This window comes from Vulpes vulpes, chromosome 2 (assembly GCF_048418805.1).
Source record: "Vulpes vulpes isolate BD-2025 chromosome 2, VulVul3, whole genome shotgun sequence".
Lineage (NCBI taxonomy): Eukaryota > Metazoa > Chordata > Mammalia > Carnivora > Canidae > Vulpes > Vulpes vulpes.
In genome coordinates this window covers 115,148,706-115,162,491 of record NC_132781.1, presented here as the reverse complement: position 1 = coordinate 115,162,491, position 13,786 = coordinate 115,148,706, and the positions used below count along the sequence as shown (strand labels likewise).

General features: G+C 42.3%; 1 protein-coding gene across 1 annotated transcript in view; it reads left to right on the top strand.

The window, feature by feature from the left end:
• Window positions 1-2,444: 2,444 nt before the first annotated feature.
• NET1 (neuroepithelial cell transforming 1) overlaps window positions 2,445-13,786 on the top strand; it is a 61,210-nt gene continuing 49,868 nt past the window's right edge. Inside the window, exon 1 of the mRNA XM_072749637.1 lies at window positions 2,445-2,636. Within this exon, the coding sequence (XP_072605738.1) occupies window positions 2,509-2,636 (128 nt within the window). The 5' untranslated portion in view covers window positions 2,445-2,508. The remainder of the gene's footprint in view (window positions 2,637-13,786) is intronic.

Here is a 13,786-nt window from a genome sequence, read left to right as displayed (position 1 = left end):
AAAGCTTCTAAGGAAGAAATTCCTGTTCAACAAAAATTCTTCAGCATTGAGAAGTAATTCTGATATTCTGACATTTCTGAAGTTATCTTTGCTAATTCTCCGTTGGCAGCCAGAATCACTTTTCATTGTCATTCCCACCCCCACTGAGCCCACATCCCTATATTCCTCCCTCTCCACCCTCCTCCCCCATGACTAACATAATTCAGTACTTTAAAACTCCAATGGCCTCCTCACAAGACAGTCCAAGAATAAAAGCAATTCGACTCAATCTACTTCTAATCAATTGTGCTTCTCCTGGGCACACATTTTTCTCCCCAACTTCCATTCTCCTTAAACTCCCCCAGCTGGCACTCTAGTTTCCAATTTTACTGTTTTTCTCCTTAAAATATCTAAAAGCAAACCACGATAGTAAATAGATGATAAATGGATGAAAAAAAAAAAAAAAAGAAGAACTCTCCCTTCCTTCCCCTACACACAAACACACGATAGATTTTAAAAAACAATAAAACTGATTTCAAATAGTCTGCTCTCTGGTGCCTGTACATACTGTTCTGCTGGTCAGATTAGATGATGGAACATTGTCTTCATCAAATAAGTTTACCATCAGAGTAACCTTCCCATTTGGCAGTTTATGAAAGCACAGCTTCAATATCTTTTAAAGCATTCTTCTAACTCTGATTTTCCTGCAAAACATGTGTCTGAGGGCCTGGTGAAAGAACTGAAGTATCCGGGGTGCAGAATTAAAGAAACTTGTGCATTCCCAGCATTTTCCCTCTATAACCCCACTCACATACAACTGGCACATACTATCTGACCGCACTGATTGCTAAAACAAGCAAGATTCGTATCACTTGGTAAGTAGTTTCACAAAAAGAGAGTTGGATTCACTTAGGGAATGAAAGAGAATAGGTTTTAGAATCATTGATTTGTGTACTATTTCATATCAGTCTACTAGTTGTTGAAATAACCTTTGAGAAAGACCCCCAAGAGAATATTTGTAAATCTCTGTTTTGGTTGAAACCAGCTCCTTCTGGGCACCTGGCTGGCTCGGGTGGAGGAGCATGTGGCTCTTGATCTTGGGGTCATGAGTTCAAACTCCTGTTGGGTGCAGACACGACTTAAATAAATAAAAACAAAGAAAAACAGCTCCTTAACATTTCTTTTTTTTTTCTTTTTCTTTTTTGCTTTTTAGCATTTCTGTACTGCTTTATTCTAACGGCTTCAAAGCAATACTCTCTTCTTTAACTTTGGGGGAAGGGTAGGATAAGGTAGGATATCTCAACATGATTCTCATAACACAAGAACTTTTCCTTGTCTTATAAATGCAATTCAAATTCAGCATCTCATGATTTAAAAAATTACGAAATAGGGACTCCTGGGTGGCTCACTGGTTGAGCCGCCGCCTTTGGCTCAGGTCGGGATCCTGGGGTCCTGGGATCGAGTCCTGAGTTGGGCTCCCTGCAGGGAGCCTGCTTCTCCCTCTGCCTGTGTGTCTGCCTCTTTCTCTGTGTCTCTCATGAATAAATAAATAAAATCTTTTAAAAAAAAAAAAAAAGGTCAGAGGAAGAGAGACTTAATTGTGGGAAAGTAGCTGCAATATATGAGAAGAGAAGAGGTACTGTAATGAGTGTTGTTTCTACGAATTCTGTGTCCTTGGGCTTCCTCCTATCTCCCCAATGGGTTGATCAGGACGCTTCTTTCTTCTTGGTCCAGGAAGGGCAGCTTTCACAGGGGAGTCAACCTCCAGGTTTGAGGAAGGAAAGGACGAGCTCAGAACAGGTGCACATAGCTCAGAACAGCCCCGACACCACACTGGGGGGGGGGGGCATGCTCTGCACCCCTCGATGCACATGCAATCCTTTTTTTTAATTTTTATTTTTATGCTATGTGTTTATTTTTTTGCACATGCAACCTTATGATGCCTTAGGATGTAGTCCCAGAAACGGAATCTGTAGCGTCAGAGAGAAGTTTTGCAGCCTTTGACACATAAAACGCAAGAACTTAAAAGCAAAGACCGTGCTATTGAACGCCCGTGTTCTTTACTTGAGATGGTCCTTCACTTGCTGACTCGGCTCCGGAGGGCGGTCAGACCGCAGCAGGGCTTCCCTAGGCGCCGCCCCGAGGTCGCCTGCACCTGCGGTTACCGGGGATCTACGTCACCAGGGGGTATGTGGCCAGCACATCCCAGCTTAGGGCACCACCACCGGGGCTCTCTCGGACCCCAGCACCCTTCCGGCGCGCCCCGGCCGCGGGCGAAAGCCCAGGAGCGGTCGGAAGCGCCTGCGCGCCGGGGGCGGGCCTCGCGTCTCCTAGCAACCGCCCGCCGCCCCCGATTGGCTGCTCGCCGCGCGGCCGCCATTTTCAAACCCCGGAAGATGGCGGCGGCGGCGGCGGCGCCCCCCTGACAGGACCCGCGCTCCGGGCCGAGGCGGTCGGGCGCCGTGCCCGTCCCAGCGGGCCCCCCGGGCACCCGGCCACCGCCCCACCCCCGCCCGCCCCCTCCGCGCCATGGAGCCCGCGCCCGCGGCCCCGAAGCCGCCCCGGCCGCGGAGGCGAAGCCGTCGGGCCTCCGGGCTCCACGCCGACGGCGCCGCGAGACCCTCGGCCGACGCCCCCAGGCCGGAGCCGGACGGCGGGTAGGCGCGGGGAGGGGGGCGGAGGGGGAGAGAATGGGGAGGGGCGGGGGCTGGGGGGACGGCCGGGGGCTGGGGGGTGGGACCCGGGGAGCGGGGAGAGAGGAGGAGGGGCCTCCCCCGCCTCCAGCCCTGCCTCGGAGGGGGCGTGCGCTCCGCCTCCCCCGCGCCCCCCCCGCTCTGGGGGGCTCAGGCTGCTCCTCCTCCTCCTCCCCTTCCTCCCCCTGCTCTGGGGGGCTCAGGCTGCTCCTCCTCCTCCCCTTCCTCCCCCTGCTCTGGGGGGCTCAGGCTGCTCCTCCTCCTCCCCTTCCTCCCCCTGCTCTGGGGGGCCTCAGGCTGCTCCTCCTCCTCTTCCTCCTCCTCTGGGGGGCTTCAGGCTGCTCCTCCTCCTCCTCCCCTTCCTCCCCCTGCTCTGGGGGGCCTCAGGCTGCTCCTCCTCCTCCTCCCCTTCCTCCCCCTGCTCTGGGGGGCCTCAGGCTGCTCCTCCTCCTCCTCCCCTTCCTCCCCCTGCTCTGGGGGGGCCTCAGGCTGCTCCTCCTCCTCTCCTTCCTCCCCCTGCTCCCCCTCCTCCTCCCCTTCCTCCTCCTGCTCCCCCTCATCCTCCCCTTCCTCCCCCTGCTCTGGGGGTCCTCAGGCTGCTCCCCCTCCTCCTGCTCCTTTTCCTCCTCCTCCCCTTCCCCCCCCTGGCTGTGGGCAGGCTCAGGCTGCTCTGGCTCCTCCTGCTGCCCCTCCCCCAGGCAGCGGGGTGGGGGGGTGGGGGTGTGGTGGGCGGCTCAGCTGGGGGTAGGCTCAGAGTAGGCGGTGACCCTGCTCTCCGCAGGCTGCAGGGGTGGGGTTGTGGCGGGGGCGGGTCCTAAATGCAAACCGGGAGCCTGAAAGTGCCGTGGGTGACCCCCAACAGGCAGGGAAGTTTTGGCCCAGAGGGGGCCTGTGATGTCTGGGGACACCAGCATCGGTCTTTTGGAGAACTGGCCCAGTCGGTGAACCGAGCAGAACTGCCGGTTCCAGCCTCCCCGGTGCAGAGATGCGAGAGGGTGGCCGCCGACCCTTTTTCCCTGTTCACGCCGTGTCTCGAGTGTCCCGAGTGTCCAGAAGGGGCACTGAGGGCTTCAGGAGGCCGTCTGAGGAGCAGCGCAGCAGGGAAGTGCGGAGAGCTCCGCTTGCCCACCCACGTGGGAGGTGGTCCGCCGGGTCGGCGGGTGGGACCCTCCGTGTCCGGCCTGTCCTCGCCCTCGCCCGTCGGTACCTGGAGACGGTGCCGGCCCTGGCTTGTACAGATCGAGACCTGTGCGGGGCAGACAGAGCAGCTGCGCAGAGAGCCCTGTTCGCTCCTGCTTGTGGTTCTCGTCTGTGGGTTCCACCTCTGCTCATCATTTCAGAAGCCCCTGTGGGCCATTTCACATTCTGCTTTGGGCAAAGTCCGGTACATGACTTACGTTCCCTGTATGCCTGATGTGCTGATCCCTTTTTGAGAGCCAAGACACCTTACTTTCATCAGCAAGGCTGATGTAAACCCATATAAACCCATCAGTAGGTTACTCCGCAGAGGTCTAGGTTTTTTGTTTTTTTGTTTTGATTCTGGGAGTTCTGGTGAATAAAGTAGATGAAGTCCCTGTTCTTGTGAAGCTTGACTTCTCACTAGGGGAGGGTCACCTGGTTGAGCATCTGCCTTAGCCTCAAGTCCCCAGGACCTGCATCAGCCTTCCCGCATGGAGCCTGCTTCTCTCTCTGCCTCTCTCTGTGTGTCTCTCATGAATTAATAAGTCTTAAAAATTCTGATTGGGTGAGAAAGACCTGAATCAAATATATAAAACAACAGGTGGTCATGCTGTGAAGAGAATAAAGGCATGGATAGACCTAAGGAAGGGGTAGTGTCGCTATTTTTAAAAGAGCAGAAGGGGGATCCCTGGGTGGTGCAGCGGTTTAGCGCCTGTCTTTGGCCCAGGGCGCGATCCTGGAGACGCTGGATCGAGTCCCACATCCAGTCCCACATCGGGCTCCCGGTGCATGGAGCCTGCTTCTCCTTCTGCCTGTGCCTCTGCCTCTCTCTATCATAAATAAATAAAAATTAAAAAAATAAAAATAGAAGGAAAAGCCTGTCTTATGACGACATTTGAGATCCGAAGGAATTAAGCAACTAAAGCTTTGTGAATATTTGGAGAGGAGCAGCAAGTGCAAAGGCCTTGAAGTAGAATCTTGTTTGGTGTGTTTAAGGAACTGCAAAGAAGCCAAGATGAGCTAGTGCTCAGGGGAAGAAGGGCAGAGGATGCAGAGACATGGCTGTGGCCATATCATGCAGTACCTAGGAGACCCCGGAAAGGGCTTTATATTTGAATTCGTGAGTTGGGAAGCTAGAGGAAATGATGTGATGTATATTTTAAAAGTACCACTCTTAAAAAGCAGAGACCAATTAAGGTATTGCAGTGGAGATATCATATCAGAGTGGAAGATGTGGAAAATACTCACATTTGGGACGTGCTTGAAAATAGAGCTGACAGGATTTGCAGATGGATTAACTGTGGAGTTAAGAGAAAAAGACAAAGGAGCACTCTGAGGTTTTTGGCCTCAGCACTAGAAGGGTGGATTTTACTCATGTCAGAAAAGGAAGACTTGGAGGAGGTTTGTTTTCTGGTAGGTTATGAGACACTTATTAAAGAGTTCACAAAATAAATAAAATAAAGAGTTCACAATTTTTTTATTTTTTTCCTCTTTTTTTAAATTGAAATATAATCAACATACAGTGTTCTATTAGTTTCAGGTGTACAATATGGCGATTCAACAATTCTATACATTATTCTACTCATTACTCTCATTTGCTTTTTTCTCTCTTTTTTTAACCTCTTATTGAACTTTAACACTTGAAAGAGTGCACAAATTGTGTTTAGCTCAGTAAAATTTCATAAAGTGAACCCACCTACATATCCGGATACGAATTTGAAAGTTGTCAGCAAATTGGCTTGAAATCATGGAACTGGGAAGTCATATAGATAGCGAGTATAAATAAAGAAGAGTTTGAGGACGAACTCTGGAAGCTCTCCCAACATTTAAAGGTCAGGGTAAAGAGAATCGTCAGAACCAAGTAAGAACAGTATCTAGGAGGGCAGATGAAGAAAGGACTTCAAGAAAGAGGATATGGTAAACTATGTCAAATGTTACTGATAAGGAAGGACTGCAAAGTTTAAGTTGGATAAGGAAGAAAAAGACCATTAAATCTGGTCATGAGAAGAACACCATCTTAGATCATTTCTGTAGACTAGTTAAAATAGTGAATTTAGAATGTTTGCAGGGTTTGAGAAGAAAATGAGGTATGATTTATTCAGGAAATATGTAAATGCCAGATACTAGAAAACGGAGATGGAAGATACTATCCTTAATCTGTAAGAGTTTATAATTTTATAGGGAAGAAAGATACATTGATAATTACAATTGTGACAAAAGTTACGTAGAGGTGTACACAGGATGCCATAGATGCAAATAAAGGGAACACTTAAGAAAAGAACAGAAAATGATTTCCTGTTGAAATCCCTGAGTCTTGAAGGACCAATCTGGAGAGGTGTAAACAGGTGGCTTCTTACAGGGGAGAAGCATGCTGAAAGGCCCTGAGGCAAATGAGCATGAGTTCTGTATATCACCTAGTTGGCTGTGACTGGACACTACTTGTGTGGAGGGAAGGATTTAGGGATAGTGATGAGAGATTATGCTGAAGAGGTAAGAGCCACATCATGAAGGAGTCCTTTATGTCGTAAGAGTTTGGGTTTTATCTTAAAGGTGATGGGGAAATACTGAAAGACAAGCCAGGGGCATGATCATATTTGCATTTCAAAAGGTCATTCTGCCTTCACTGAGAAAAGTAGGTAGCAATTGGGGTCATAACACTCCTTAAGTCTTAGAAAATACCCCCAAATTTCAGATTTGTAGTCCCTTGCAGTCCAACTATGGATACCAAATTAAAAATCCCAAGTGTAGATGATGACTTGGTGGGAAGTCAGTCTGCAGTAGTCTGGATAAAAACTGAGTTTTTGAATGAGAGCTGGCAATGAGATTGGAAAACAAATACTGAGTGTGGATTGCACTTTCAAGAAGTTTCATTGCAACAGGAAGGCAAGAGTAACGGGGGGAGGCAACACAATTTTGTGGGGCAGACTCTTCAGGTATAAACTTGATAGGATTGGGAAATAGGTAGAGGGAGACAGGAAAGAAAGGATGATTAAGCAAGGAGCCAAGAAGGCAGAAAAGGATGGAATTCAGATTAAGGGTAGAGAATGTAGCCTGGCTAAGAGCTATGGATGGCTTACTTTTGGATAAGTTTTGAGGAGTAGGGAACGTTGTGAGCGGGAATTTGAGGCTGCCATTTTTTTGTGTGAGGGTAGAAATGAGGTCTGCTGAAGAAAGGGGGGTAACACAAGCAGCATGAGGATAAAAATGAACTTGGAAGAACCCTGGAGGCAAACTAGGGAGTGAAATAACTATTCCATTTTCCAGAAAGAATGTAAGACACCTGCATAAAGACACAAAATATGACAGGGTAATATCAATTAATTGTGGAGGAAGGAAGAAACAACTATTTAAGTTGACACCAAATCCGGAAATCATAAGGAGAAAACCTGGTGTATGAATCTATGTAAATATAAAACTTTCTGTAGATAAACTCACTGTACACTAATTTGAAAAACAACATACAATACAGTTTTGCCCATTTAAAGTATACAATGTTTTTCTATGTATTCACGTATGTGCAACCATCACCACCATTTTAGAATAATTTTATTAATCTTGAAAAGAAACCCCATGCCCTTTGGTTATCATTCCACCTCCCCAAAGCCCCTCCCCTTCCTTTGTCCCCAGCTCTGAGTTCTTTCTGTCTCTGTATTTCCCAGCTCTGGACATTTCATACAGATGGAATCATGGGGCCTTTTTTGCTGGGCCATCTTTTGCCCATTTTTTTTTTTTAGTTATTTGTCCTTCATTATTGAGTTACAAGAGTTCTTTATTCTAGACTCAAGTCCTTTATCAAATTTATGATTTGCAGATATTTTCTCTTATTCTCGGTTGTCTTTTCAGTTTCCTGATGTCCTTTGAAGAACAAAAGTTTTTTGTTTTTTTTTTAATTTTGATGAAGTCCAATTTTTTTGTATTTGTTGCTTTTTCTTTTGGTGTCACATCTAAATCCTTTGCCAAATTCAAGGTTGTGAAGGCTTACCCCTAAGTTTTCCAGTTTAAGCTCTTATATTTAGGATTTTGATCCATGTGAGTTAATTTTTATATATGATGTGAAGTAAGAGAACTCTTTTTCCTGTAGCTGTCCAGTTGTCCCAGCTCCATTTGTTGAAAAACCTGTTCTTTCCCTATCAGATGGGCTTGGCATCTTGTCAAAAACCAGTTGATCATAAGTATCTGTTTCCTTTGGGACTTTAGATTTTATTCCCTTGATCTGTATGTATATCCTTGTTCCAGTACCACACCTTATTATCATTATTTTGTAGTAAATTTTGAAATCGAGACATACGAGTCCTGCTTTTGTTCTTCATTTTTCATGACTCTTTCACCTATTCTGGGTCTGTTGCAACTCCATGTGAATTTTAGCATCAGCTTGTCCATTTTTACAAAGAAGTCAGCTGGGATTCTGATAGGGATTACATTGAATCTGTAGATCAGTTGTGGGAGGTATTGTCATCTTAGCCATGTTAAGTGTTTCATCTATGAACAAATAATGTTTTTCCAACTATTTAGATCTTTATTCTTTCATCAGTATTTTGCAGTTTTCAGAGTATAACTTTTGTACTATTTGCTTAATTTATTCCTAAGTATTTTTTTCTTTTGGATGCTATTGTAAATGGAATTTCTTTAATTTCATTTACAGTTTCATAATTTCAAGTGTATAGAAATACAATTGATTCTTGTATCCAGCACTGTTGCTGAACTCATTTTTGATCGTTTTGATTGTTTTTCTTGGTGAATTCTTCAGGATTTTTCTACAATGTTATGTCATCAACAAATAAAAATAGTTATATTTCTTCTTTTCCAACCTGGATACCTTAATTCTTTCTCTTCCCTAATTGCCCTCACTAGAAACTCCAGTGCATTGTTGAATAGAATCAGAGACTGGAAATCCTTATCTAGTTCCTGACCTTGGAGGGAAAGCATCAAGTCTTTTACCTTTAACTGTGATGTTAGCTGTGGAATTTTGTAGATGCCCTTATCAGACTGCCATTTATCAAACTTCTATTTCTAGTTTTTTGAGTGATTTTTATCTTGAAAAGGTATTGGATATTGTCAGATGCTTCTCTCCCCACCTCACCCTAACTTTGGTCTGTTTTTTATTGTTACGATGTATTGCCTTTTTTTTTTTCTTCAAAGATTTTATTTATTCATGAGAGACAGAGAGGAAGAGACACAGGCAGAGGGAGAAGCAGGCCCCATGCAGGGAGCCTAACGTGGGACCCGATCCCGGGTCTCCAGGATCACACCCTGGGTTGAAGGCGGCACTAAACCGCTGAGCCACCCGGGCTGCCTCTATTGCCTTTTTTTAAAAAAAAATATTTTATTTATTCATGAGAGACACAGAGAGAGAAGCAGAGACAGGCAGAAGGAGAAGCAGGCTCCATGCAGGGAGCCCGACGGGGGACTCGTAGGACTCGATCCCAGGACCCCAGGACCACACCCCAGGCCGAAGACAGGCACCAAACCCCTGAGCCACCCAGGGATCCCGATGTATTGCATTTTTAAAAACATTTTTATTTATTTGTCAGAGAGAGGGAGCACAGAGGGAGAATCTTGCTCTCCACTGAGCAGGGAACCTAATGTGGGACTCAGTCCCAGGACCTGGGATCATGACCCAGGCCGAAGGCAGATGCCCAAACCAACCTTGCCACCCAGGTGCAATACCCCTGATGTATTACATTAATTTTTAGGTGTTATAACATCTTTGCCTGACTATAAGTCTCCCTGGTCATGGTGTATAACTTTTATACTGTTGGATTCAGTTTGCTAGTATTTTATTGGGAATTTTTTTCCATCTATATTCACAATATAGTTTTCTTTTAGTGTCTTTGGTTTTGGCATCAAAGTAATACTGGTTTCATGAATTGAATGGTGTTCCCTACTCTTCCGTTTTTGGAAGAGTTAGTGAAGAATTGGTATTAAATCTTTAAATGTTTGGTAGGATTCAGGGGTAAAGCCATCTGGACCTGAGCTTTTCTTTATAGTTTTTTTATTGCTAATTTAGTCTCTTCCCTTGTTTTAGATCTGCTTCTTAAGTCAGTTTCAGTAGTTTGTGTCTTTTAGAAATTTGCTCATTGCATCTAAGTTAATTTGTCAGCATACACTTATTCATAGTATCTTTTATAATCTTTTTTATTTTATAAGATAAATGATAATTTATTATCTTTTATTTCTGTTTCTAGTAATTTGAGTCTTTCCTTTAATCTTGGTCTGTCTGGAGATTGTCCATTTTGTTGATCTTTCCAAAGTATGAGCTTTTGATTTCATTGATTTTTCTCTACTGTTTTTTCTCTGATTTTTCTCTACTGTTTTTTCTCTGTTTCATTAATTTCTACTTTATTATTATTTCTATCCCTTTGCTTGTTTTGGGTTTAGTTTGCCCTTCTTTATCCATTGTCTTAAAATGGAAAACTATTTCTTTGAAATCTTTTAATATAGTTATTTATAGCTGTAAGTTTCTCCCCAAGCACCACTTTGGTTGCATCCTACAAATTTTGATGTTTTGTGTCTTCACTAGCACTAATCTCACATTATTTTGTGATTTCCCTTTGCTTCTTTCACTCATTGACCCATTGATTACTCAGGAGTGGGTTGTTTAATTTCCACATATTTGTTAGTTTCCCAATTTTTTTTTCCTGTTGTTGATTTCCACTTGCATTCCACTGTGGCTAAGAATGTATTTTGTATTATTTATATCCTTTTAAATATATTAAATTTTGTTTTATGCCCTAGAATATAGTCTCTCAAGGAGAATGTTCCATGTGTATTTGAAAAGAATCTATATGCTTTTGGACATAGTGTCTATAGATGGCTGCTAGATCTAGTTGGTTTATAGGCTATTCAAGTCTTGTATTTCCTAGTTGATCTTCTAGTTACTACTCTACCATTATTGAAGACGACGTGTTGAAGGTATTATTGTTGAACTGTTTTTCCCGTCATTTCTGTCAGTTTTTGCTTCCTGTATTTTATTAGATACATACATTTGTAGCTGTTATTCTTCCCTGATGCATTGAACCTTTTATCATTATAAAATGGCCCCCTTATCTCTGGTTACTGTTTTTTGTTTTAAAGTCTATTTTGTCTGATATTAGATAACAGTCTAGCTTTCTTGTGGTTTGCTGTTTGTATGATGTCTTCTCTCTTACTTTCAAGCTATTTGTATCTTTGAAGCTAAGATATATCTTCTATAGATGGTACAGTTGACTCTTGAACAATGTGGGTTTGAGCTGCAGGGGCCCACTTATATGTGGATTTTTGACAGTGCTGTAAATATATCTTCTTTTCCTTATGATTTTCTTAATAACGTTTTCTCAAGCTTGCTTTATAGTAAAAATGTATTTTGTATAATACATATGCAAAATAAGTGCAAATCTACTATTTGTGTTATTGTCAGGGGTTATGGTCAACAGCAGAAGGGTATTAGTAATTAAGTTTTGCAGGAATGAAAAGTTAAATGTGGATTTTTGACCACATTGTCCAGGGGGTGGGGGGTGGGGTCACAATGTCCTCCTAACTCCATATTGTTCAAGGGTTGATGATATATAGTTGGATTATGTTTCTTTTTTTTTAAATCCAGGTTAACAATCTCTTTTGATTGGGTGATTTACTCCCTCATTTGTAGTATTAACTATTGATAAAATTTGATTTATGCCTGCTATTTTATTTTGTTTTCTATGTGACTTTTGTTTCTCTGTTTGCCCTTTATTGCTTTCTTTTGCATAAAATTTCTAATTTATGGCATTTTAATTTCTTTATGGATTTTTTTTTCTCTTTTAAACTGATTTAATTGATGCTCTTTGTTTTTTTGGGTAGATTCCTATAGGCTCATTGCTTTTAGTCTGAATACTTCTGTATGTGGGACAGGTCTACAAACAACAAATTTTCTCAGTTTTTGTTTATCTGATAATGTCTTTAGTTCACCTTCATATGTGCAAGATAGATTTGCTGGATATAGCATTCTTTGTCAATAGTCTTTTTCCTTGAGCACTTTGAATATGACATCCCACTGCTTTCGGGTTTCTATTGTTTTTGCTTATAGGTCAGCCCTTAAACATGTTGGGATTACTTTGTAATTAGCAAGTCATTTTTCTCTTGCTCCTTTTAAGATTCTCTCCAATGGGGATCCCTGGGTGGCGCAGCGGTTTGGCGCCTGCCTTTGGCCCAGGGCGCGATCCTGGAGACCCGGGATCGAATCCCACATCAGGCTCCCGGTGCATGGAGCCTGCTTCTCCCTCCGCCTGTGTCTCTGCCTCTCTCTCTCTGTGACTATCATAAATAAATAAAAAAATTAAAAAAAAAAAAAGATTCTCTCCAATGTTTGACCATTTTTACTGTGATATATCTGTGGATCTCTTTGAATTTATCTTCCTTGGAGTTCACTTAGCTTTCTGGATGTATATGTTTTTGTTTTTCAGTAAATTTGAGTCTTCAGACATTATTTCTTCAAATATTTTTTCTGCTCCTTTCTCTCTGGTACTCCCATTACATGTATGTTGTAGAAGAAATTTGGCAGATGGAACAAAATTTTAAGAGTACATATATATTTTTTGATATGGATTTTATTTATTTATTCATGAGAGACACAGAGAGGCAGAGACATAGAGGGAGAAGCAGGCTCCCTGTGGGGAGCCTGATGGGGGGCTCAATCCCAGGACCCCAGGATCACGACCTGAGCCACCCAGATGCCCCTAAGAGCGCATATATTTAAACTGAACACTATATATATAGTAATTTATCTTAAGAAAGTAACTGTACAAGTATATGTGGGTGTATATACAATCAAGTATATCAACACATTTTTATAGTAATAAAAAGGCTAGAAAAAACTGGAAGGAAATTAAATACATTATGATACTTTTTTACAGTGAAATATTATTTACTACAATAGTTTTAAGTCTTTTTCCGTAATTCAGATGGAGTTTATTTGGTATATCATATAAGGTATATTTGGGTGTCCATTTTCTTTACCTGTACAAGTCTTTTCTAGGGTAGCAGTTCTCATTTTTGTGGTATCATGACTTCTGTATACTCTTTAAAATTCTTGAGGATACCAAAGAGCTTTTGTTGATGTCTATTATATTTATTTAGAATGATTAAATTTGTTAATTTTTTTAGCAGTCAGACCCATTATATTTGCATAAACAACATATTTTTGAAAACAAAGATTTTCAAAACCAAAAATTAGTGAGAGGTCTGGAGTTTTTATAAGTTTCATTGATTTCTAATACCTAACTTAATAAAAGGGAGCAGTATTCTTTTGCTTCCTGCAGTATGTAGAGATGAAGTATATTAGAGAATGAAGTATAGATGAGTATATAAAGAAAATATGCCCTGACATAGATTTTTAGTTCAAAGTGCATGAGCCCTTTAATGGTCTTTTCAGACAATTATGGGTATTCTTCTTGGATTAATATACCAGAACTTGACAAGTGGTAGTTTCTTAAGGTTTGGCTGCAGTTTGGAATCTGAAATGTATCATGAACTTTTAATTCTTTGTTATACTAAAATCCGTTGTCTTTTAAATGTTTTAATAGATATGTTTTACTTATCCATGATGACATGTATTTGTCATTTAAAAAATACTGGTGTACTGAGTTATGCAGATCTTCCAAAGGTTGATACAAACTATTACATGCTATCAAAAAATCACATTTATATAATCACCAATCTCACTTGAAAAGCTTTTAAGTGTTGAGGTATGCTCACATGATACAGTTTTCAAACATTCTAATTTTCATTTGAAAGCACAAATTTTTATCATTGGCAGGAATACTTCATTGTAGAGTAAATGCCTGCAAAGTATTCAAGTCCAAATAATGATAGTTTATCTGTTAGTGGCTCCTTCAAGTAAATACATCGTTCTCTGAAAATGACCAGCTAAATCAGTTCATAAATCCATTGATCACACAATTGCTTTTCTTCAAGACAACCTT